Raw genomic sequence first — 26893 nt, forward strand, 5'->3', positions numbered from 1 at the left:
CACACACACACGCACACACACACATAATATGATTTAAAGTCTGATAACTTACAAGGTTTTTGTGTTTTTGGGTCACACGCAGGTCTGTGTTATGTTACTATATTGGAGCCAAAGCTGTGTCGTGTCCTGCTGATGTTGTATTTTAAACCCAACACTAGAAAATGCCAGTGCTGTTTTTCTCTTTCAGTTTCCATCCGGCCACACATAACCAGCACGTATTGACCCACCAGCTTCATTCATCAGGCTTGATTTATCAGATGCACATCCAGCATTGATCTACTGACCCATTTTCCAGATTGACATGTCTGACAGCAGCTCTCCATCTTTTAGCATTTAGTGGGATTCGGCCTCTACTTCTGGATGAATAAAAAGCCTGACTTACATTTTTGAGAAGTTCATATTCAGACAGTGGTGTGAATTTGTTTGTTGGTGACATGACAGGGACATTCCTGAGCAGACTGAGTCAGTGTCACTGACACCGCGCTGAGGTTGTGATGCCCGAGTTGCTCAGGATACCAGATAAGATACGAGGAGCTGTGTGTCATGCTTGAGCGGGATTCTCCTGTCGACTAGCCTAGTTTCACAACTCTGTGGGTTATAGTCGGTGCCGCTCGTGTGTCTGTGTTTGTTGTTTGGGACACCACCCAGTTGTGAAAATGGGAGGAATGTGGTGACAATCTTTTATCTTTACTTCTCAGCAACTTTTATAATCTGATATCAGTTATCATAAACAAAAGCAAATGTCTGGTTGACAGTATCTGACTCATCTGTCAAACAGCTGACATCAGGAGTATAGAACCAGCAGCATCCTGACTTGCACTTTATCAGAGGGGAGGATCAGCACACACTCTTCAAAACACAATGTGAACTAAAATCACGCTCTGAGACGTAGGCTATATGTGATTAAACTGCAGTGTAACATGACAGCATACAGCTGATAATTACAAAGACCTGTGACTCTCAGAGTAACTCACTGCCAGACTTATAACGGCCTGCAGCAGAGTCTTTAATTATTGAAGATGTCGTCAAAGGGGCTTGAGAGGACCCCGTGCCTGTGACCATGTTGGTTCCTGGAAGATCTCCATATTCACACATTCACATGACTGTTTTTCAACACAAAATGTATCTGTAAATAATTCAGAGCACAGAGAGATCAATGAGAATATAGGTTACTGTGGCAGCATGGTCTGATGCTGTTTAAAAATGAAAAATAACGCACAGTAGGCCTTCTTTCACAAGCCTCTTTAAGAAAGAGCTACAAGGTAGCATGGTACAATTATATATATGTAATTTATTTTTTTTTTTTTATTAAATAAAAAAATTAAAAAATAAATTACAGACTAGAAGATGAGGGTAATTGACTGTGTAAACAACAAAATAGAAGAGCAATGCAGATATCTGCTGTTTAGTGTTGAGTAACACCGCTAAAATGCTAGAATTTGGATGGTTTGTACTACACAATAGTGCTGTTCTTCTTTTAATTATGTCATTAAAAAGCCCACACACAGTGGAGAAGTTCAGTTTAGTGACTCCAGCTAGCGACGGTGAAGCGTAGTACACACTGACCACTTACAAAAGCCTGTGATAAACGGGTGCATTTAAAGTCTCCACATTCTCACACAAGAAACGCCTCAGTTACTCCAACATCCAACCAGAAGAGCAGTCTGACCACACCTTGCATGTATGTGAGCCATTAGCACAATGATCAATATTAATCTTAAATAGCATTGTCCTTTTGTCCTCAATAGAACATGTACCTCACTATTTTATTTTTTATTTATTCATTTTTTGTGGTAATTGCTGTTGCATCATAATAGGCTAAGTATATGAACTGTAACTTGCTTGTGTTGAGCAACATTTACCTAGTTTGTACTTGTAGTTGTTGTAGTTGTACACTAAGAATGCTGAAGTTATTTACTTTGCAGTCTTATTGTAGATTTCAGTTGTGCAGCAGCTCCGACACACCTTTAGGACACACCTTTGTTCAAAATACAAATTAGCATTTGACTACCAAAATGAGTGATTTCACATGGACCTGAGTGTAATCAAACTGTACATGTGGAACATTTATATGATTCTAATGATCGCAGTGTACGCATATGAATGTCTATGTGTACTGTCTGCTCTGCAATGAGGTAAATCCCAGTTATTTTGATTTCCATTTGTGTTTGTTTCACATGTCACATTCAACATAAGTGCCCGTACATAAGTGAACCATCAACAGCGTTTGACTTACCTCTACATAAAAAGTGAACAATGTGAAAAAGTTCTGCAGGTTATTGCTTCCAATCGACAGATTTGACTTTTTAACATTTATTTCATGTGTTTCTGCTTCCAGAACACGATGAATCTTCCTCCAGACAAGGTCAAGATCCTCAGCCAGTACGACAGTGAGAAGAAGTGGGACCTGATCTGTGACCAGGTAGACTTTCAATATTCTGTTCAGGACTTATTTACTTTTTTTTTTATTCTAATAAACTGTAACTGAGTTTTTCTGTTGCAGTGGGTTGAGCTGCAAAGAACAAAAAAGGCCTGCAAGGAGAAGTCTATAAGGCTTAAGAAAATACAAATGTTTTGGAGACAACAGAAAAAAGGAGAAATAAAGATGTTCCTAAAAACATGCATTTCTTATTATTTTATAGTCATAACAGTGAAAGACAAAGATTTTAAAATCCTACAGACCCTCCTACTACTCTACCTGCACACTGGGGTTTATGCTCAGCAGGCAGTGATACAGCACAAATTACCGCAGCAATGTAAACACTGACAATGAGGTAAATGTAAAGTTACCTCGGTAAGAAAGAGATTCTGCTTTGTAGTAAAGTACATGTTAATAGGCTTGGAGTGTAAACAAACATGAGAAGCCATTAAAGGTAGATAAAAGAAGAAACGTTAAAGGACGGTTTTAATCAATTAATCGAATTGAACTTCTTGTAAGATGGCTGAATGCCAAAGTTAAGAAACCAACACAGACTTACGTATACACTAACACAAGGAAGCTCATCAATATTGTACACCACCATAGCAACTACAAGAGAGTCCATAACAACCTGTGTGTTGATGCGAGAGCGATAGATAAACCCGTCGCTGTCATACAGCTTCTCAAGTAAACAGTTTGGCACATTTCAGAAAGTGTCAGCTTTTCGGTTTAACTAAAGGCCGTGAACAGTGAAAAGTGTGTGTGTGAGAACGTAGCCGCTGCATGGCAGTCGAATCATTTCAACCATTTGCATAACTGAGGCGGTGTAATCAGCCTGTTCCTGTGAGACCCCGGCTGAGCTCTGCCCTGCCTTTTCCATCGCTGCAGCGCTGCAATCAAACATAATTAGAGGTCTGAATGTTTCTTTCCTCCATCTTTAGGAGCGCTTTCAAGTGAAGAATCCACCATCTGCTTACTTGGAGAAGCTGAAAAGCTTTGTGGATCACGGAGGAGTCAGTCGAAAGGTACATCGGAGCAAACTCAAATCAAACATTTTAATTTCAAGCTTCTGTTTGTTTTCAAAAAGTAAACATGAACTTCTTGAAAAAGCCTCATTGATTTTAGACCTTTTGATAAAATTCTTGAGCTTTTTGAGGCAGGAAATAGAACAGCACCACAAATATTTTACTGTAAGAAATATTTGTGGGTTGAAGTTGGCCCTGTCTGTTCAGGCAGAGTTACTTTGTGTGCTGTGATTACTGTTCTGTACTTATTAAAAATATTTAGGACACCCCTGTTCCTGACTGCAAATATATCCAGCATTCCTTTATCATGTTATGTAAAGCCAACACCTGGATAAGCCAAGGTTCATAGACTATAGAGCCTTGGCTATATGTTTGGAAAAACTGAAATGTTTCTATTTAATTCTTTAAAAATAATAAAAGAAAACCTCCAAACTGCTCTGGTTAGTCAGTAGCTATGCAGTGACACACCTCCAGCTAAGCCTTCTGGCAATATGCAGTCTTTTTTCATCACCTGTAATCTAAAAGTATTTCAAATATTGGTATTTCAGCTGTTTTATCCAACAAACTAAGTGCAAACTAAATCCAGTCCAGTCCAGTCCATGCAACTAAAAGACCACCTGATAGCTCCGTAGCTCGCAGAACCACCTTTAACTTTAGTAATGTTGTTTTTTTGTTTGTTTGTTTTGAATTATCAGTTTCTTGAACCTGAAAAAGCAGGTTCTTTAGGTGGATTACTTTAAATGGATGAAGAGCAGAGAGGCACATAATGATCAATTACTTAATATATTATAATGAGTATAATAAGATATCTTTAAGTATTTTTTTGACCTCATTCTCACCTTGTATATGCTTTATCAGTTTAGGAGACGCGTCCAGGAATCCACACAGGTCTTGAGAGAGCTGGAGATTTCCCTGAGGACCAATCACATCGGGTGAGTCTCTCCCATGTGGGTACAATATGATTGTACCATTGATAGAGATAAGAAGCTGATTATAGCACACAAATTACACCGAAGCAATGAATTCAAATAAAAATGTGAATTCTTCAACCACCTGTAACACATTTAATGAAATATAGTGAGTATTAGCAAAATTACAACTTTTAACTCATGTTTTTAAAACACTTCTTTACTAACTTTTCCTGCCATGCTCTGCCTCTGAGTTACATTTGTTTTGTGTTGTCCTGCTGTAGATGGGCTCAGGAGTTCTTAAATGAGGAGAACCAGGGTTTGGACGTTCTTGTGGATTATCTGTCTGTCGCCCACAGCACTGTCACGTAGGTATCAGCTTAAAAGATATCTCAGAGCAGTTGCTGCTGAACTGTCTCAGCCACACAGTCACTCACTAGTCCAAGAAGGTCACAAAATTTAATTAACATTACTTTTAATGGTGATACTCACAGGTATGAGGTGGAGACTGTGGACAACGGCACGCTGCCCACAGACAAAGGCAAAACTACTGACAAACCAGGGGAAGATCTGAAAAGAAGTGCCAGCAACTCACCCACACACAGCGCCTTGAAGGGCGGCAAGGCCTTCACAGTCAGGTACAGTGTGATAAACACCAAAAGCACAGTGATAAATGTATGGGCTACTTTAATTTATTTCATTGTTATTACATTAAAATGACTTACTGATGTTATTGATACTCTGAAAAGTGAGAAAAGTAACATTTTAAACTGACTTAAGTGTTTATCCAAAAACAAGTTTTCTAAAAATAGACACATGGCCGAGGGTATATCGACAGCACGCCCATGATCCACATCTCACTGCAAACTTGTTAAGGATTTCTTAAAGCTGGCTGCAGGGACCTATTTCCATTCAGCTGATGTAGTCGTAGGAGCTCATTCTCAACCCTGGAGACTCAATTAGTACCACTTTAAAAAGCTGCCGATGTGGCTAATTTACACGTAAAGTGTCCTTTGGAGTGTGTGCTGTGAGGCACTGTTTTAATGCATAAGTGAGAGTGATTGGTCACTCCTAACAGGTCATTTGGGAATGAGCAGGGTCACATGCTTTTAAACTCAAATCATGATCTCCTCCTAGCCTTCACCTTCAGCAGCTGCAGACGTGTCCTTCTTATCTTTCTGATGGGAAGTGGCTGCATTCCTCTCATAGCGAGTACGCCTCCTTACGTAGGTGTTTGGGGTCCTTTTGTTCAGACGGGGTGTGCTTAGGTGTGAATGTGAAACATGTCGCTAAGTGACGCAAAATACAATTATGAGAGCATGCTCTCAGTGGTTTTGTTTTCATCTGGTGAATGATGGCTGGCATGAGTATTATTTGAAGTATTTGCTGCAGAAGTTTTTGAGCTTCTTAAAACAGAGTCTGCAGTTTCTGACGATGGACTTTATTTATTTATTTCTAAATTAATTCATTAAGAATTAGTTGGCACATTCTTCTATAAAAGTGGGTAAATGGGTAATAGTTATTGGCTTTATTTTCAGTGCTATTCTAGGTCTTATTAATAAAGCGGCTCTTCAGTTAAGCCTCAGTTAAACCTGGCTGATTTACCTCTCTAAAACAGAAAAGCCTTGAGGAACTCGCGTGTTGTGAGCCAGAAAGATGATGTTCATCTCTGCATCATGTGTCTGCGTGCCATCATGAATTACCAGGTACCTAAAACCACTTACACACTATGTATTATTGTTATTTATTAATTGATCCTTAGAGTTTAACTTTTATTTCCCATCAGTCATTCTCTAAAGATAGCAGAAAAAATGTTGATATTCACTTATTATACACTTGTCCTTTGCTGTTTTAAATTCATATTAAGAAACAAATGCCATATGTAAGGTCAGAGTTCAGTTCAATTTTAAAGTATTGTTTCATTTCAGCAGTTCATATTGTTTTCTGGTCCACACAAGAGCCACTTAATCTGGTCATGTTTCATTTCATTCTTTAATCTTATTTGGCAAACTGTTGGCAGATTTTTGTGTTTTTTTACTTAGTCGGGGTTTAACCAAGTGATGAAGCATCCCTCCTGCGTGAACGAGATCACGCTCAGCCTGAACGACAGAAACCCGAGGTAAACACCACGCACAGCCTGAACATGAAACTACAGTGGCTTGCAAAAGTATTCAGCCCCCTTGAACTTTTCCACCTTTTGTCACATTACAGCCACAAACATGAATCAATTTTATTGTAATTCCACGTGAAAGACCAACACAAAGTGGTGCACACGTGAGAAGTGGAACAGAAATCAGACATGATTCCAAACATTTTTTACAAATAAATAACTGCAAAGTGGGGTGAACGTAATTATTCAGCCCCCTGAGTCAATACTTTGTAGAATCACCTTTTGCTGCAGTTACAGCTGTCAGACTTTTAGTCTCTACCAGCTTTGCACATCCACAGACTGAATCTTTGCCCATTCTTCTTTGCAAAACAGCTCCAGCTCAGTCAGATTAGATGGGCAGCGTTTGTGAACAGCAGTTTTCAGATCTTGCCACAGATTCTCGATTGGATTTAGACACCAGACAGGTCAGAGATAAAGTTATTGAGAAATTTAAAGCAGGCTTAGGCTACAAAAAGGTTTCCCAAGTCTTGAACATCACACGGAGCACTGTTCAAGCCATCATTCAGAAATGGAAGGAGTATGGCACAACTGTAAACCTACCAAGACAAGGCCGTCCACCTAAACTCACAGGCCGAACAAGGAGAGCGCTGATCAGAAATGCAGCCAAGAGGCCCATGGTGACTCTGGACGAGCTGCAGAGATCTACAGCTCAGGTGGGGGAATCTGTCCATAGGACAACTATTAGTCGTGCACTGCACAAAGTTGGCCTTTATGGAAGAGTGGCAAGAAGAAAGCCATTGTTAACAGAAAACCATAAGAAGTCCCGTTTGCAGTTTGCCACAAGCCATGTGGGGACACACTACAGTGGTGGGTCTTATCACCAACGGTGATGAGACGGCTTACAGGGAGGAGGTCAGCGCCCTGACCCACTGGTGTCAAGACAACCATCTCACCCTCAACGTCGCAAAGACAAAGGAGTTGATAGTGGACTTCCGGAGGTGCAGAGAAGTACACACCCCCATCACCATCAACGGCGCTGCTGTGGAGAGAGTGAGCAGCTTCCGGTTCCTTGGTGTACATCTGGCTGAGGATCTTACGTGGTCAGTACACACAAACAAAACAGTGAAGAAGGCGCAGCAGCGCCTCTTCTTTCTCAGGAGACTGAAAAGATTCGGCATGAGCCCCCGCATCCTCAGGACCTTCTATCACTGTGCCATTGAGAGCATCCTCACTGGATGCATCACCACCTGGTATGGCAACAGCACCGCCTACAACTGCAAAGCTCTCCAGCGAGTAGTGCGGTGCTCTGAACGGATAATTGGAGGTGAGCTTCCCTCCCTCCAAGACATCTACAGGAAGCGCTGCCTGAGGAAAGCGGGGAGGATCATCAAGGACTCCAGTCACCCCAGCCATAAACTGTTCAGACTGCTTCCATCAGGAAGGAGGTTCTGCAGCATCCGGTCCCGTACCAGCAGACTGAGAGACAGCTTCTTCCACCAGGCCATCAGACTGCTGAACACGTCATAGACACCTCAGCTTCACTACTGGAACTTCAACATTATGCACTCCACACTGTATATAAATGCCACTTGTTTTGCACATATTCAACTCTGTATATTTTTATATATTTTATTTATTATTATTATTTTTTACTATTTAATTTGTAAAATGTGTATACACACACACACACACACACACACACACACACACACACACACACACACACACACACACAGGAAAATGTTTAGTATACACATCCAGAAATGCATACACTATTATATATTGTACATATATTTATTAGTTTCAGATGTAGCCATTCTTGTATTTGCTGGTTTGTGTTGTTGTGTTTGCACATTTCTGTTGCTTGTGGGCTCGCACACAAGAATTTCACTCGCATGTGCTGTGCCAGTGTGCCTGCACATGCGATGTGACAATAAAAGTGATTTGATTTGATTTGATTTGATTTGATTTTAATGTGAAGAAGGTGGACTGAGATGAGACCAACATGGTACTTTTTGGCCAAAATGCAAAACGCTATGTGTGGTGGAAAACTAACACTGCACATCACTCTGAACACACCATCCCCACTGTCAAATATGGTGGTGGCAGCATCATGCTCTGGGGGGCTTCTCTTCAGCAGGGACAGGGAAGCTGGTCAGAGTTGATGGGAAGATGGATGGAGCCAAATACAGGGCAATCTTGGAAGAAAACCTCTTGGAGTCTGCAAAAGACTTGAGACTGGGGCGGAGGTTCACCTTCCAGCAGGACAACGACCCTAAACATAAAGCCAGGGCAACAATGGAATGGTTTAAAACAAAACATATCCATGTGTTAGAATGGCCCAGTCAAAGTCCAGATCTAAATCCAATCGAGAATCTGTGGCAAGATCTGAAAACTGCTGTTCACAAACGCTGTCCATCTAATCTGACTGGGCTGGAGCTGTTTTGCAAAGAAGAATGGGCAAAGATTTCAGTCTCTAGATGTGCAAAGCTGGTAGAGACAGACCCTAAAAGACTGGCAGCTGTAATTGCAGCAAAAGGTGGTTCTACAAAGTATTGACTCAGGGGGCTGAATAATTACGCACACCCCACTTTGCAGTTATTTATTTGTAAAAAAATGTTTGGAATCATGTATGATTTTCGTTCCACTTCTCACGTGTACACCACTTTGTGTTGGTCTTTCACGTGGAATTCCAATAAAATTGATTCATGTTTGTGGCTGTAATGTGACAAAATGTGGGAAAGTTCAAGGGGGCCGAATACTTTTGCAAGCCACTGTATACTAAACTATAAGCTGAAAAATGTACAAGAACTATGGATGTGATTATCTGCGAGGTGTTAGTGTTCAGGACGGACTTTAAATGTCCCGCGTCTTTATTAGACATGGGACTAATAAAGGTATCTTATCTTATCTTAAAGTAGTTGCTGGGCATTGCACAGTGCATAAACGTCAATCGTCTTTTCAGGACTAAAGCTCTGGTGCTGGAGCTGCTGGCGGCCGTGTGTTTGGTGAGAGGAGGTCATGACATCATCCTCGCCGCCTTTGACAACTTCAAAGAGGTCAGTAGAGTCATTGCAGTGGCTGACAGTCATCACATGTATTTTTGAGGTGTGTCATTGGTAGCTGCCGCTTTAGGAGATTCCTGCTCTCTGTGTGAACATTAATTAACTGAATTAATTTGAGCTTCTGATTGATTTAATCAACATTGGTGAACAAGAAGATGACCAGAAATAAGCTGAGACAGCTTCTAGTAGTAATGATGTGTTTTGTTATTTAATTTTTGAAGTTTTGGCCCTCCATACTAAAACATGCACGTTAGATTTAAGCTGGGTGCTCGCTGTAAAGGGGATTTCTCCACCAGTATCTCATTTAGAGCACGAAAAGTTTAGGATTTTTGAGACTCATATGGATATTTAGTGATTTTAAAATGACTATTTTTTTATTCACATTCATTATATGTAGTTTTTATGAGTTCTTACCAAAATAATATGAACATATAACTTAAAATATAATGGAAAATATCAGTTAATCTGCTGATGTGGCTGAAATTTAAAGTTTAGGTCATTTAGTAAATAATTTGTGCTGCAAAAATCTGCTTTGTTTTCCAATTTTCTGAACCACATATTCATTTCAGAGGTCTAGGGCTTACCTTGTTATTAGGATACATCCTGGATGGACTGCTTATCCATCACAGGTCTAACATAACTATAGCCAATTTAGAATCACACATTATCCTAAAAGCAGGTCTTTGGACTGATTAGAACCCCAGAGAAACCCCACACAGGAACAAGGAGATCGTGCAAAGCCAACCATGGTTTTAGACCTTCTTTCTGTGTTCAGCAGTGATGACTCATCTCACATTCACACTTAAGGGATCAGAAGCTTAACATAGATCTATGGCACAGCACTCACATACCAGCAGGTTATGGGGGAACCCCAGGTCGAGCTGCCCGCCGTCAGCTGCTCCGTCCAGCTGTTCCTCTGCCAAACAACACTGACCGAAGAGGTATAAATATGTGAAACACTTGCTGAGTGGCCTCTCACCTCTCCTTGACCTTCTTCTGTCTTTGATTGAGAAAGCAGCACCTGTTGCTTCCTGTGGCTGTGGAGACAGAAGCTTAAACCTGAACCAGGAGAAAACATTCAGGAAGTCAAAAGCTGCTCTGCAACAAGCAGACACCCATTAAGTATTTCTTTCAGTTCCTTCCAGTGAGCTAAACTGACCCCTCGTATTAAATTGCTTCTTTGGTCACTGTTATGTTAATTTAAATATTCAAATTTAAGCACATCTCACATTTGAGCTCATTTTAAATAATGGATTTACCCTGGAGGAGTACAAAACACAGAACAATTTTATTTCAATTTCAATCCTTAAAGAGGATCTTTTCTCTATTTCTCGCTCTGCATTTTTTATTAAAGGATCTGATTACGGTAGCTTTGCATCATTCACAGTTTAAAATAATCCCTATTTCTCTTGTACTGAGTTTGATTGATCTTCTGCTTCTGAGGCCATGTTGTTCGGGGCTTTTTGCACTTGGTTACGTCTCCCAAGGCAAATTAGTCCTGGGTGAAGGGGCAAATGAAGAGTCATTCGGATGATGACATGAAAAACAAAAAATCCAGGATCCAGTTTACCCTGCCTGGCATAGAGTAACCGGGGCACCACCCTGGAGCCAGGAGCAGGCGAGGTGGAGTGCCTACTGGCAAGGCCTCACCCATGGGGCCTGCAGGGCACAGCCTGAAGAGGAGACATGGGTCTGTCCTCCTGTGAATGCATGGATGAATGAATGGATGCCATTCGGAGATCTTTAGATGCTCTGAAATCTCACCTACCACGCAATATCCTTGGGAATTGGTTGGTTGGCCAGTCGTTAAGTTGTTAAGACAGAAAATAAGACCCCTGTCATCTCTAAAGCAGCTCTGTGTGTTCAGGTCAATGCCATTCTTTCATGTTTTGGTGTTTGCGGAGTTTCTTTAAAAAGACTTCTATATACATGTTAAAAAAAATGAAGTGATGAATTAAACACCCGTCCGTTTGTAAACCCTCTGGCTGCATCAGCTTTAACCCGTTTGATTAATGTGGCATCGATTATCAGAGCTGTGACTCGAGTGTCACCGTGAGCGGAGCTTGTCGTCGGTGCCGCAGCAGTGTCGGCATGTGTGTGTGGGCGAGAGCTGGAAGAAGATGGGGAGAGCGATAGAGGCGGCCGGGCGCGGGGCCAGGAGCTGGCTCATGTGTCCCTCAGCAGCAGAACATGGGCTTTGTTTAGGGTTGTGCTGGCTGTTCGATTGGCCTGGTGCATTATTCAGTGGACATGAGTGGGCAAGAAAGGGGCAGGTAGATTACCACACAGCAACGGATGAGACAGGGAACTTGCTGACATGCCAGCAGTTAGGAAAACACAGTCATAAAGAAGCCACGTTTTCTCTGCCAGGAAATCATGCGGCACACAAACACCGGGGATTGTTTACACCTGCAGAGCGAGCTGCAATCATCCTGTGCTGCTTTTATTACAACCATTATTTCTGTTTGTCCCTGAAATGAGCTGAATTTCTCCACAAACAGCCGACAGAGCCTCCTCTCTCTCAACGCTGCGCTGTTTAATTAGACCGCATGTTTGCTGAAATCCTGATGCATCGTTACGGCTGCAACAATGTTTCTGTGTGAGCACACTGCCCCCATGTGTGCACACACGGGGAAGGCAGCAAGCTCCAAATCTCCACGGACGTCACCTAGATTTATAAACCTGCAATGGGCACAATAAAAAGAATAAGAGGGTTGAATACTCAGCTGCTGTTTGATCTGATCTTTATTATTATTATTATTATTGTTTTCAGGTTTGTGGGGAGAAAAACCGATTCGAGAAGCTCATTGAGTATTTCCACAATGAAGAAAGCAACATCGACTTCATGGTAAAGCAGCAATTGCATTCAAATACATGCATGCAAAACACTTTTCAGGTTCACTATGTAATGACAACATATGAACATTTATTTGTAAAGTAGAAAACATCAACATAAAAAAGAAAAGTGCACGGATAACAAAAGAACAGGAAATAAAAACATGACATAGAACCAGAAAAAGAGTGTGATTAAATTGGAAGACGACAGGATTTAAATATCAGGTAAATCTATAATGTGAGAGCAAGACTGTGCAAGGCTTCAAAGTAATACGTTTGTTATTCTGAACCTGCTCTATAAGCTGTCCTTCTAAAGTTTTCATGCAACGAGATTCAGCTGATCTATAAAACTACGTCACATTTGTCTTTTTGGCAAATGTTCAGTTTTTTGTCTAACAAGCAAAAGATCCCAGGTTTATTCCCAGCAGGAGACACAGATCCCTTTGGGGCGGTGTCAGAAAGAGCATCTGGCATAAAAACTGCCAAATCCAACATGTGGAGCTGCCAGATGTTGAGTCCCCTTAAGCAATTGACAGAGGTAGACAATTCCTGTCATCAGGAATAGCGTTTAGTCTGTGATCTACCTGGTCAGTCTCCGGTCTCTTAATGAGTGTCGATGTTATCCTCAGGTTGAATAAGGTCAGCTCTAAACTGACATTACTACATCCCTCCAGGTTGATGCTCTGTCAGCGTCATTTCAAAATGAACATTTTCTTTGAATTTGGTGTGCAAATCATGAAAAAAGGCCCTAAATTAAACCTGCTTTTACTCTGCAGTAATAATATGATTTTTTAAAGAAATGCATAATCATCAGGGATGTGAAATTCCCTTGAAAAATGTTTGTGTTTGTAACATCTGTGATTTAACAATCTCTCCTCGTGTCTGTACAGCTGCAGCAGATTGTTGTAAATCATTTGTTGATTGATTGATTAACTGTAGACCTGAGATGGGGCTTCAGTTGGAGTTGACTGGTGGTGTTTTTCTAATACTGGTAACTGCCAGAAAAAAAAGAATAAATCTATTATTTATGTGCACAATTTGCTCTGGGACACAAAAAGTCCTCCTTTGTGTGAGAATTTACAAAAACAAGCTAAAATAATAAAGAATAGGGGTAATTAGTTTTTATAATTGAAAGCTTTCAGGCTGAGCCTTTTGTAAAAAGACAGCTTTTCTTTTAATTAGACAGATTGTGTGCAATTATATATAATATGCAGAGTGCTGTGAAGAAGGCTTGTGTATTCCTAAAAGTTTGTTCTCCACTTTCTTTTACACAAGATCAGAGCTGTAAGTAGAACAGCTGAGGACGGTAATCCAAAGTCTGCCACGAATTCAGAATTTAATTTAATGATGTCATAAATTTGCAGGAGAGGCGTTTATTTAAGGTTACTTTAGGAGACGGGAGGAACAAAACTCCTCGACTAATCAACGAATCGATCAGGAAACAAAAAAGAAAAATGCAAACTGCAGCTTCCCGGAGCCCAAGATAACAATCTAATAACTAAAGTTAATGAGTTTGTAGTAACAAAAAGAAACGCAACACAATTTCACCCCTGAGAAGTGATTATTGCTGCAGTTGTTTATTGGGAAAAAAAAGAACAATTAGCGAGTTTAGTTTTAACGGTTTTCAGTGTTTCCTCAGTCAGCTGCAGGAGCGGCTGCCAGCTGTCTGGAGCTGCGTTTTAGTCCGCTTGAAATCTGCAGAACTTTTAATTGGCCTCTTTAAACTTAACAAACTCAAAGTGGGAAACTCTGGACAATTACCAACAACTTCACTGAGAAGCAGATGGTCTGAGGTCACAAAATATGCCTTCCACCAAAGTGAACATTACCGAGCCTGTGTGAAACATTTTATGTCAGCGGTACTTGTTCACACGTCGTGTTCTGAAGCTCGTGTCTAATATTGTGCAGCAGCTGCTCGTGTCAGCAGTTTGGCCTCCTCGCTTTCATTAGCTCTACTGACGTTCTGCTCTCTGTAAGCAGACTTTCTTTACGTCGCGCGTGTAAACTTTTAAACTTGTAGCCCCTGTCCTGGTAATGGTCCTGGTGATGGTGTCGGACACTGGTCTGAGTAGGTGACGCTGCTTCCTGTTGCACAGATGAATTCTTTTTGCCACCAGGTTGCCTGTATGCAGTTCATCAACATTGTGGTCCACTCAGTGGAAAACATGAACTTCAGAGTCCACCTCCAGTACGAGTTCACGCAGCATGGCCTGGATGAATACCTGGAGGCAAGTGTAAACTTGTTTGCCAAATTAACAGCTTTAAACTTATCTTAGACTCAGAGTCACAGCTTTCAGTTAAACTGAGTTGATTATTTTTTACTCTGGTGTATTCTCTTTGTAGAAATTAAAGTTCACAGAGAGCGACAGGCTGCTGGTGCAGATTCAGGCCTACCTGGACAACGTGTTCGATGTTGGCGCTTTGCTGGAGGACGCTGAGACCAAGAACGCATTGCTAGAACACATGGAGGAACTGCAGGAACACAACGCGCAGGTCTGGATGTAAATGCATTAAATACAAACTAACCTTAAAGACAGTCTGTATCATAGTATTATCAGCATGATTTCCATCAGTCTGGCCAGGACAGGTTTTCAAATAAACCTGTGAGTGTGGATGAACACGCTCACAGGTGCAATGGTCACATGGACCTGCTACATGCAGTGTCGCTGTCAGAGCTGATATTTATTCACCTTTCAAAAAACACTACAGAATGACAGGAAATACATCAAGCTGAAATAAACCAGAATATTTTCCAACTTTATTGCTTTAAAGCAAAACTGTAATTGTTTCTTTTATTAAATGCAGCTAGCTTATTAGTTAATCCAAGTCTAAGTCTAATTGAGACATTTCCTCAATTTTTGTGTTTAAGAAATTAAATAATTTCACGGCTGCCACATTGTATCACACAAATGAAGCAGCAGCTGAATCTGTTGAATGATGCAGTTAACAGGAAGCTGATAGACTCATGGCTCTAAAGCTAACTTCCTTAGCCTAGCTTATTCACATTAGCTTCCTTCTCTAGTAAAATACTTTTTTTTTTTTTTTAAATTAAGCTACCGAAGAAAAAAATCATACTATGTGTTAAACTCTCCAGCAGCAACATGCGGTTGCTATTTAGATTATCTATACAGAAAAATGTTTGGGTGAAATTTCATGACTTTGTCTGGTAAATGAAAACTTTAAACATTACTGTGATATTAATCATGTAGGAATTAAAAATTACACAAGCAGTACATACATGAGAGAAAATGTAATACATTATAAGTCCACTTTAGTCTTAGTTTTCTTCTATGTTTGCTGCTCTCTGTGTAAAAATACATTTACCCATTACCCATGACCACTCTGGTGTCACAGCTCACCAGCAGACTTCAGGAGACCGAGACTGAGGCGATGGAGAAAGCCTCCGAGCTTGAGAAGAAGCTCATTCAGACCACCAAAGAAGTGGAGCTCCTGAAGGTAGAGAACAGCAAGTTCATGCTTACATGTTTTTCATACAGAAACACAGACAGTGCCAAGCAGTCAGATGGTAGCAGAAACATCAGAGCCAACATATCAAACATGAATCCACATCGTGTCACCTGACAGATAAAGGTTCCTAGAATAAGGTAAATGGGCGAATGTGGCTTAGTAACAGAAAAAAAGGCCTTAAATAGAGAGATAATAATCCATTTCATGTTTCTGTGCTTTTATCTGTGTCTTCTCTTAAACACCAGAAGAGAAATAGTTCACAAGTAATCACTTTTTAAAGAGTACAGTACATTTATGGTTTTTACTCCAAACATTAACAAAAAGAAAATATTTGAACTCCTTTGTTTTTAAATTGTGCGGAAGATAAAGTCAAATAAAAAGTGCAGTTTTGCTAAATTTAATAATAGTCTGAAATAACTGATCAGCTTTTCTAGAACTGATAACTCAGAGTTTAAAGTTAAACTCAGAGTTGCTTGAACCTGTTTTTTAGATCAGGGCTCAGTTCAAATCCATTTACTGATAAAGACTTAAAAACCACTCAGTTCTGCTTTATAGAGTTTTTATGCTGCTTGATATTTTTGTTTGTGGTTCCAACACGAGGAAGGGCAAAAGCTCAGCCAGCGATCTTCGTCTTTTTGTTTGTTTTTTGAGTTTTACAGAGAGGAAAAAATCAATCGCTCAGCTCTGCCAGTATCTCAGTAACCTGTAGCCGTTTGTTCTTTTCCATTAGGCTCAAATTTAATTTTCCCTGTCCCAAAGCTGTGACCCACTATGATAACTACAGTATAGTGAAACCTCACACCTACACCACATGTCCACCAAGAGATGTGATTTGATTTTTAAGCACCTTTCTGCATAAATTTGAATGCTAACGAGGAAAGAAATGCTTCCTGAGATGCTGAATTCTCTTTCTCACTTCAGGCTGATGAGTTCAAATTAGTAGCAGACATGTAGCATGCAGAGACAGACGTGTTGGCATTGAAGTACAGCTTTGAAAATAGAGGAACTAATTGGCTTAATTAGGGAGAGACTGATTGTTCTTGTGAACGTTAGTCAAGAAAAAGCACATAGCAGCACTCTCACCGCAGGTACCCCACCTGGTGAAGATGATCTGATTAGAGTTTAGTGTTGCAGCTGCATAAATCTGCATATTAATGAGCCAAAGTGTTGTGAGCAAGCATGTCCTTTTGCCAAGACGATCACACCAGATCACATATTTCTTTTTTTTAAGCTGACAGAACAGGTCCAGCCTGATTAAAGACACATCTGCTCTGTGTCACAGGAGAGTCTGCGGGAGTCTCGCTCGCAGGTGATTCTGCTGCAGCAGCGAGAGCAAGAACGTGAGCTCAAGCAGGAGAAAGAACAAGACACCCAGGCCCTGAAGGAGCTCGAGGTCAAAGTTCAGGCTCTGGTGGACCAGGGTCTTGTCCAAATGGGGCGCTCTTCCTCTGGACACCTAGCTGTTCAGGTGGTGCAGCAGAACAAGAAGCAGAAAGGTCGGCAATGTTTTATCACACCTTCCTAAATCCTCAGTAACCACACATACACTCACAGCGTGAACAATTCAAGTTTGAGTTTTATGAGCTGGATTCAGAAGTTCCCTTTTTTAGTGACCAGATAGCTGTGCTGCACCTGTCCAGGTAACGTCAGGGTGAACTCTGGGTTTACAGCATTACAAAGGTGATGCGCTGGTGGTACATTTTCATGGTAACTTACCTGCACATAGACAAGGCCTACCTCCAATTTCTGTTTTTGTAACTCAAGATAAGAGATCAAAAGATCTGAAACCGCCATTGAGTCCGAAAAGTGCATCGCCAGTCCGAGATGATACTTCAGACCTTGGTGTGCGGATAATTAGAAGCTCTTTGTATTTCCCTGACGGGCATCATTATGGGATATTGATTCATGTAATCAGATTTATTCCTTAATTACAGCTACATTGTAACTGCAAGTTGATGTGTAGACTATTTCCTGACAGCTGCAGATCAGGTCGATACAGGAAACAACCTTCAGGCCGTTCCTACAACAGAAGTTCCTCCACAGTCGGTACAAGCTCCTCCTCCCCCTCCTCCTCCACTTCCAGCTCCGTCCTCAACCACAGCTCCACCTCCACCTCCTCCACCACCATCAGCTCTCCTGCCTTCTGGAGGCGGTAGGACGGAGGCGTCAGCAGGGACCTCAAGTGAGTCCACAATCAGAGCAAAATGAAGGTCTTAGTAAGTCTTTAAAAACAATCAGGTTTAGCAATTTTGGTTCATATTTTATTTTCTTGTCCTTTATATCTTAAAGAAGAGATGATTTTTTTTCTTTTTATACATCAAACTTGAAAATGAAGAATGATTACAACAAGCAAAAGTTTCCAGCTTTTATCGAACTGATTGTAGAGATTTAAAAATTGCTAAACTTTATAGAAAATCAAGAATTACCACAGAGAGGAGGCATGTTGGAGAAACCAAAGTTTTACCCCATTCTTGCCTTGGTAATCATTTTCCAGCCCCACTTTAGGAACTTTTAGTAAAGATTTCAGTGTCTTTTCTTGTGAAAGTAACAAACGGCAGATTCCCCAACGCAATATTTAGGAAGATATCTCTGTTACAATACGAACATTTCTCTTACAGACTGTAAAAAGAAGAAGGCCATTCAAACCAAATACCGCATGCCGCTGTTCAACTGGCAGGCCCTCAAATCCAACCAGGTCGCAGGAACAATCTTCAGTGAGGTGGACGACGAGCGCATCTTAGAGGTTTGTTCATGTTTCCTCTGCTGTCCCAAAAACATCTGGACCTGGGTTCCTTCATGGACAGTATTTACAAGATGCACGCAGCCAACATGATCACACCTGCTGGTTTTTGTTGCTGCATTTTGGAGTCAGAGGGTATGTGCTAAGTTTTCAGCTAAGTCTAGCTAGTCTGGTTAGGAAAAGCAGCACACAGACAATTAGCTAATTAGTAAGTAACAGACTAATTATGCTCGAAAAGTCACTAAAGTGGAAGACAAAGTTCTTTGGAAAGTCATTTTGTCAGATAATTTTATTAAAGATCCAACAAAAGGCATCGCAAACACTGGGCAGATGAATTATTTAAAAAAACAAGCAAACAAACAAACAAATAAACCCTCACCTCCTGAACAGTTGATGGTGGAAACTACCCGTAGGGACCCAAACAGTGTTTTGTGCCAGGCTGTCAACACACTTTGCAACGTGTTGGACATTTTTTACATGAGAGTTATGGGGATGAGCACTGGTTTGGAGTCAGCCTCCAGTGGCCATAAGTGGAACTACAGTAGTTTTGGTATTTCTGCACTGGCTTCATTTTCAGACGTGGAGGTTGCAGGTTGGGTTTTAATCCAATTGTGGTGCAATTTAGCAGAAAACAACAACATGCAATCTATGCATTTCTTTTCTTCTATATTAGTGCAATCAATCCTATTAAGACAGTACTGTGTTTTTGTGTTACATTGGAATAGCAGTAATGTATTATCATGGGAACTTGCATTTATTCTACATCACTTAAATCCATGGATATTCTTCCATGCTTTTCTCCATTTGCAAACCTTTGTGAGTATTTTAAAAAGAACAAAAGTAAATTTACAATAATCTTTAGAACAAATTTTCCAGGAATTTTTCCAGCAGTCACATGCTTTACCAGGAAGTAGTTTAGTCTGTAGTAGGCTGCTACGTGACTTACAGTAAACAAAAGTGAAAGTTTAATCTGAGTATTAAAAAATCTTAATGGTCTCTGTTTCTGTATTTGAACCCTGTTATTAGGAGCTAAACATGGCTGCCTTTGAGGAGCAGTTTAAGACCAAAGCCCAGTCGACCCCTGTAGATCTGGGAACCCTAAAGAAGAAAATGGCCCACAAGAGTCCCAGTAAAGTGTCTCTAATGGAGCCCAACAGGGCCAAAAACCTGGCCATCACCCTGCGTAAAGAAGGAATGGCTGCTTCTGATATCTGCTGTGTCATTGAGACGTATGTGTTAAACCCTGTTTGTGCATCAGCTGAATAATACGGCAATAAAAAGAAAATCTGAATATATTGCAAAGACACTTTATATTCAGAACGTGCACCGTCCCCGCAGGTACAACCTGAAAGCTCTGAGCCTGGACTTCCTCGAGCTGTTGGAGCGTTTCATCCCCACAGAGTATGAAATGAAGCTCATCCACAACTACGAGTGCGAGGGCAGGCCCCTGGACGAGCTCAGCGAGGAGGACCGCTTCATGGTGCGCTTTAGCAAGATCCCGCGGCTTTCCCAGCGCATCAGCACTCTCACCTTCATGGGCAATTTCCCTGAGAGCGTCCAGCTGATACAGCCTGTGAGTCCACGGTTGAACTGTATTTGAGGAAAGAGAATTAAGCAAAGTTTACAACAGGGGATTTCACAGTCATGCCGAGGAAAAGGCTGTTATTCTGTTAGAGTTTATTCCTAGAAGTGGGCTGAATAAAAGCCCACTTCTGGGAATAAAAGGCATTTATTCAGGTACTGAGGTTTAACACGGGGAAATTTCTCCTTATCAGCACTCTGGCTTTATATTTACAGTGGAATCACTCTTGTCCTCTGACTCTGCGAGAATTACAAAAAAGTAGAACTAGTCCTTTAAAATAAAAATGTTAGTGTATACTGTAATGTGCACGCACTGATCTTTGCATTATTTCTTACAGCAACTGAATGCCATCATCGCGGCCTCGATGTCCATCAAGTCTTCCACTAAGCTGAAGAAAATTCTCGAGGTGATTCTTACTTTTATTTGAAGTGTCACAGAGCTCCAGTTCATGACTGAATAATAACCTTTACTGGTTAGGACTGCTTCTCTGTGACTTCCTGTGAATCCTCAGCAACGGCAAAATGGAATCAAAGTCACCGACCTCCTAATTAGCATTAAAAATTACAGTCAAATCCTGGCTTATAACATTTTTGATTTGTTTATTGTTCTTCTAATTTCATTTTAAAATACTGGTTGCTGGGGGGCTCTCAGCAAAACAACAGAAACACATTCAGCCAAGATCTCACATAAGCTGTAAATAAACGATGGACCATCCGTTTGTAATGGAGCCTCAACGTTAGCATTTTGTGGTGTTTTTTTTGTTCCCAGAGGTGGCCATATTTAGATGAAGTAACAGTGGTAAGATGTCAAGTAACACTAGTTTAGGTAGGTGCAGGCTTGGCCAACTGTAGGCCTCGAGGACACTGGGTCAACACACCTGAATCAAATGATTACCAGGCCTCTGGAGAACTTCAAGACATGTTGAGGAGGTCATTTAGCCATTTAAATCAGCTGTGTTGGATCAAGGACATCTAAAACCTGCAGGACACTGGCCCTCGAGGCCTGGGTTTGGACAGCACTGGGTTAGTGAGCTGTATCAGTGCACTGTATACATGCAATACACAAACACTGATATTAGTTAATGGTAGAAACCTGGAACACTAGAAAAACAGAGCCTTGTAATTTGTCTCACAGACTGGTACTTATACGCTGCTTTCTGCTATGAGCCTCATTCACCCGTTCACATTATTCTGTGCCAGAGTGTTTTCAGGCTTTGATGGAAATAATTTCAGGTCCAGTTCAGCAGTTCTGGGAAAGTAGCCTCCAAAGCTTGCAAGAGCACAGCTGGTGTAATATGAGACCAAACATGCTGTGTCTTTAACCCGGAGGAATTTTTTTCCTTCAACTTTGGTTGTTGTTTTTTCTCCTAAATTTAAAGTGGCATAAAAACAACGATGAGTTGTTTCTGGAAAGGGAGAGGTTTTGTGTTTTACCTCTGTGACAGATTTCAAGTTTTGTTTTTCACTGCAGGTTTATTTTTGAGTCTGTGTGGGCTGCAAATCACACATGCTGTCACTTTGTGTCACATCTGACAACATACTTTTCTGTCTGTTGCTGATGTAAAGATCATCTTGGCATTTGGAAACTACATGAACAGCAGCAAGCGAGGAGCAGCATATGGCTTCCGTCTGCAAAGCTTAGACTTGGTGAGAAAATTAATGCAGTTTTTTCCTGCAGCTACAGATGGCTTTTTGCTTTGGTTGCTATTTCTGTAGATAATTCAAAAGTATTTAGTGCAACCTGTTGTTTTTATCGATCTAATGTCAGACTTTTCATTCTTTGCTGGCTCTCCCAAGCTGTTGGACACCAAATCTACAGACCGAAAACAGACACTGATGCACTTCATCGTCAACATCATCCAGGAGAGATACCCAGAGCTGCAATCCTTCCCCACAGAGCTGCACTTCCTGGATAAGGCAGCACTTGGTAAGCACATCCTCACATGTGTACGGTGATTAATGATGGCTGAACTCCTGTCACAGTTTACAAAGGTCCAAGATCCAAGCAGACCCACTACTTCCCTCCCAAATTAAGTAATTATAGATTAAACTCTAAACTATGAAACAAAGCTGCAAATAAATAAAGAAATAAAGCACAGCACAGTATGATTCCTGACAGTAGCTCAAGAGTTGCTGCTATAAAAGAAAAAGGGGGCAATCAAAAAGAAAAACTAGCATTTGATCTGATCAACATTTGGCCTAAAATCTTGTTTTTATTAACTGTATTTGTGGTTTGTAGCCCTGTAGTAATCGGATGTTTTGACCTGTTTTGCCTTTTTAACTTCTGACTTCCTGACCCCCTTTTTTTAATCGTGTGTCCAAGATGCTGTGAGTGTAGGCCTGAGGTCATTTTTTTAAAATGGTTTTAAAAAAAAGGTTTAAAAAAATATCTCCATGAACATGAAAATCCCCCCAAAAAGATCTCAAAGTCTGTCAAGTGCATGCCAAAGAAACAGGTGGTGATATAACCCTAAGTGTGAAGAAATGCTGGCAAATAAAAAGACAGAGTGTAGTCAAAAGGGAGGTGAAGGCACATAACTTTGATCTTACGAGACAAAATCGCTGTTTCTCTTTTCCACGTTTAAATGCAGCAGAGTTTCTGTAAATGAAAAGCTTTATTTTTAGTGACCCTCAGGACAAAAGGACAAAATTCACAGAAAAATCTGTGTTTACCAAAATATCCGTGTACATGTGGATGTAGCCTGAATCTCCCTTGTAAACTACACTTGATTAAGGCAACCTGCTAGAAACCAAAGCAGTCATGGGGCGTTTTCAGTGTAGCACCATGTTTTCACCTTGTAACTGACATGAAACTACTGCAACCACTCACCAACAATTGGAGAACACCTAGAAGTTTCTATGGAGATGCTGACTGGTATGTCTGAGATGACCAAGAGGATAAAACCTACACAAAGCCAGAGTCATTGGCTATACTTTCGAAACTTTTATTATTACTGTTAAATGTGGTCAAACTTTAATCACATACATTTTAGTTTAAACTAATACCACAGATTGTAAATACACTGATGATAAAATGACAAATGCTCACAAGGTGTTATGACAGCAGTAGAATCACTTTATTCATGCAACACCTTGCATAACCCTTCAGTCTTCTAAAGTACATCATAATCTAGTTGATGTTTGATAAGCAATGATAAGAATGTTAATTTGAAGCTCTAACTTCACCTTGAAGTCTTTGTCTCTTTTAGTTTCTGTGGACAGTATCCTGCAGGACCTTCAGGCTCTGGAGAGAGGCATGGAGGGGACGAAGAGGGAGTTCTCCATAGAAAAAGACAATCTAGTGCTGCAGCGTTTTCTCAGCACCAACGTGGAGCTGCTCAACGGTCTCATAGCCGATGGAAAGACCGCACAGGTCGGATTTAATTATCAAAATCAGAATACTTTATTATTCCATGAGGAAATTATCCAAATTTGTCTCTGTCAATGTTAGGAACAGGAAGTACTTGTCAGTTCATGGCTGATCATGACCTTCTTTTGCAGGATGCTTATGACTCAGCTGTGGAGTACTTCGGAGAAAACCCCAAAACAACGCCGCCCTCTATGTTCTTCCCTATTTTTGTCAGATTCATCAAAGCGTACAAGGTCAGATAACAGACAGCTGCTTCACTGATATGCACCAAGAGCTTTTACATTACACCTGCAGCCATCAGTGACTGTTTATAATCTGACCTCTGAAACATTGTTTTTGTGTTTGCCAGCAAGCAGAGCTGGACATCGAGCAGAGAAACAAGCAACACGAGGCTCCTTTAACTCCTCCTAAACCTGAAGTCATGGGGAACAAGGTGGGAACGATAAACAGTCAGTGCAGGAAAAGTACTTTCAAGTGTGTCTACAAACTTTCCAAGCACATAAAGATGATTTTCTCCTGAATAATTAGACTGTGTCATTTTGCAACAACACTTTAAAAGCTGACAGTAGACCTCAGACTTTATCTGTCGGCCCTTTCTTTTTTGATTTTTTTTAAAGTGATATTCAGCAAGGGAAACACCACCCTTCAAAAAGTACTTCTTCTCAGTGAAGGACAGAGAGAAATACTCTTTTCTGAAAGCCCTTTTCCTCTGGTAGAGACATTAATGATCTCAGTTTAGAGGAAAACTGCTTTGCTTTTAGAGAAATGTGTACAAAGACCCAAGACATTAAAAGTCAAAGTATCAACAAAAACTAGCGTGATGCTCCAGTCAGCCATGTCAAGTACAAAGACAGATAAACTACCATAAAATATAATAATATAAGGTATTGGATCTGGAACAAGCCTGGAGCTGGACTGCCCTGTTCGATGTCCAAACAGCTCTCTTCAGTTCCCAGTCATATATGAACTGTTATTAACGAAAGTGGTAAACATGGTCCGTGCTGCCATCAAATTCAAAATAAGACTATATTTTTCTTTCTTAAAATGGTCAATTCTTTTTGTTTTAGTTAGTTTTAATTTTCAAATTGAAACATTTGATCAGTTCTCTGCCTTGCTGACCGCCTGTACTTCTTCACCTATCAGACTTCCACACTTTAAGGACATTCCTTGAGATTATAACTTTCATGCATAAAAACGACCAGACTATTGGACATAAAAAGAACTAAAACTCTCAAAGCATGTTGTAAAAAGTTGCATTCAACTAAATCTGATTTGTTGTTTCAGGGTCCCACGATGCCCAGACCGCCCCAGATGGACCTGATAGCAGAGCTGAAGAAGAGGCAGATGTCTCCTCTGGTGAGGGAGGGGAAAGACGGAGCCATCGAGGACATTATCACAGGTACACAACAAACTGTCTGTTTTTTGTATATGTGTTGTGAACCGTTATCAGCAATTATCAGGAGGGGTTAATTACACAGTTAAAGAAAGAGCTCACGCTGCCAAGGCAACAGAAAGATGCAGCTATGCAGTTACAGGTTCGTGTGGTGCTAAAGCTACACTGTGACAGCTACGTAATTAAAGTTCAAACATTGTATCAAGTGAAGTTTAGCTGCTAACATAGCAACACTTACACACTAATGCTTGCTAATTAACTAGCTAACAACTAAACTGATCACTTTTTCATAGATTAGAACTAGATTTTTTAATTTGTTTTGTTTTTTGTTTGTTTTGTCTACAAACTTTAAAGGCAGCAGCTAAATCAACATAAGCCACAAACTGTTTCTCTGCACTTGTTTATGTTGTGTTCCAGCAACCACTCCCCAACCGATTGGGGAGTACAGATTTTTCCCAACAGCAAGAACTCGTCACTGAGCGCTGACTAAGCTAAGCTAACTATCTCCTGATTTCCAGCTCTAGTTTTGATGGACGCTCTAGTCCATTCATTTTTATTTTTCTGTACCTTCTGCTGTCTCACACTTTTTTCACACTAATCGTCCTCAGTGTTTTTACTTTCTTATCTAAGCAGCTGTTAATCTCATTAACATTTTATCCTATTTCCTCTCCAGCAGTGCTCTTTTTAAAAATTTCTTTAGTTCAAACTTTCACTAAGGCTTACGTCCCTCTCCTGTGCCCTTGTTTGTCCCTCCTCTCTTCCTGTCCCTGTTGTTTTTTTTTTCTCTTCTGTCTTCAGCTCTTAAATCCGTGCCCTTCACGGCTCGCTCTGCCAAACGCTCCTCTCGTCTCTTCTGCGACTCTGTCTTCAGTGAAGAGGTGATGTTTTCAAATCCGCTCCTGCTGATCATGACACTGTCATTGTATTTATAACCAGGAAGAGATGGTGGATACAGAGTGTAGAGGGCACTTATAATCCTTTGAGCCCAGCTTCTATTTCTGCTCCAGTCGTGGACATGAGACAAACTCAACAGTGAATAACAACAATAAACACAAAAATATTACAAACACATTATATAGCACTAAAACTGCATAGAAATTGTCCTGCTCTGCCTTCCCAATGTAACTGTATCCCAGACAGTCTGCCCTTGAAGGAATATTTTGGGTGCTGTTTATTGGATTTATGCCTCGTGACTGAGTTCTCTCCAGAGGTTTTCTGACACACTTTAAATGGCTTTCAAAGAGAAGGAGAGCAGCTCAAACTAAAACACAAGAATATGCTTGTCTTGGATTTGAAGGTTAAAGGAGATCTATTATGTTTTCCTTGTTTCCAGTCAGTACTGTTAGAGTGCTTGGATAATAAAGATATATTCAATATATTAAAGGGCACTAAAGTAAAGGACATTTAGCACTGTTGCCTCATTTGTTAATGGGTCCTGGTTTCAGAGCCACACAACGTCCAGCTGTGTGGAGTTTGTTGAGTTGTAGTTAATCCTGCTGATGCAGGCCCGCAGCACAAAAGACTTTATCTCAAGAATTTCACAGGCTTGTTAAATAACATCATTTAATGTCTTAGAGGCTGAATTTAAATTGCACAAACAACGGTAATGGAGATATACGCTAATTCTTAGACTGATAACAGTGATTTTTAAACTAATTTACTCACCCAAAAACTGTCAAAGCTCTTCCCTTTTTAGTTCAATCTGTGGTGCAGGACGTACGACATCTCTGTACTACGCTATGCTGTCCAAAAGTATACTTCTATCAGTCGTTTAAAAAGTGTTGGAAGGTTCATGTTGGTCAGTGTATGTATCAGTCATCACAAGCACAGCCTGCTCTGAACACTTAAATCACAATTACAGTTTTTTCTATGCAGTACCCACAAAAACATTCTGTGTAGCCAATCAGAAAAGAGAAAGCTTAAATGATGGAGGGGCTGCAGTATATCTTTAGATGAGCTGATCACAGTACATTCATATA

General features: G+C 40.6%; 1 protein-coding gene across 2 annotated transcripts in view; it reads left to right on the forward strand.

Moving 5' to 3' along the window:
• The window catches only part of fmnl1b (formin-like 1b), a 38900-nt gene that overhangs the window by 9053 nt on the left and 2954 nt on the right, over positions 1-26893 (forward strand). The window contains exons 2-26 of one of the 2 annotated variants that reach the window (XM_042223190.1): positions 2339-2422; positions 3361-3444; positions 4303-4376; positions 4637-4720; positions 4847-4990; positions 5971-6058; positions 6395-6471; positions 9428-9521; positions 12301-12375; positions 14480-14590; positions 14706-14855; positions 15717-15818; positions 17113-17326; positions 17809-18012; positions 18449-18573; positions 19597-19799; positions 19909-20143; positions 20490-20558; positions 21718-21798; positions 21949-22078; positions 23361-23524; positions 23653-23754; positions 23871-23954; positions 24806-24920; positions 25713-25792. In XM_042223190.1, coding sequence (XP_042079124.1) covers positions 2339-2422; positions 3361-3444; positions 4303-4376; positions 4637-4720; positions 4847-4990; positions 5971-6058; positions 6395-6471; positions 9428-9521; positions 12301-12375; positions 14480-14590; positions 14706-14855; positions 15717-15818; positions 17113-17326; positions 17809-18012; positions 18449-18573; positions 19597-19799; positions 19909-20143; positions 20490-20558; positions 21718-21798; positions 21949-22078; positions 23361-23524; positions 23653-23754; positions 23871-23954; positions 24806-24920; positions 25713-25792 — 2973 coding nt within the window. The remainder of the gene's footprint in view (positions 1-2338; positions 2423-3360; positions 3445-4302; positions 4377-4636; positions 4721-4846; positions 4991-5970; positions 6059-6394; positions 6472-9427; positions 9522-12300; positions 12376-14479; positions 14591-14705; positions 14856-15716; positions 15819-17112; positions 17327-17808; positions 18013-18448; positions 18574-19596; positions 19800-19908; positions 20144-20489; positions 20559-21717; positions 21799-21948; positions 22079-23360; positions 23525-23652; positions 23755-23870; positions 23955-24805; positions 24921-25712; positions 25793-26893) is intronic. The other variant, XM_014336112.2, reaches the window with a different exon arrangement.

Source organism: Haplochromis burtoni, unplaced genomic scaffold (genome assembly GCF_018398535.1).
Source record: "Haplochromis burtoni strain Fernald_Lab_line unplaced genomic scaffold, NCSU_Asbu1 Contig_6, whole genome shotgun sequence".
NCBI lineage: Eukaryota > Metazoa > Chordata > Actinopteri > Cichliformes > Cichlidae > Haplochromis > Haplochromis burtoni.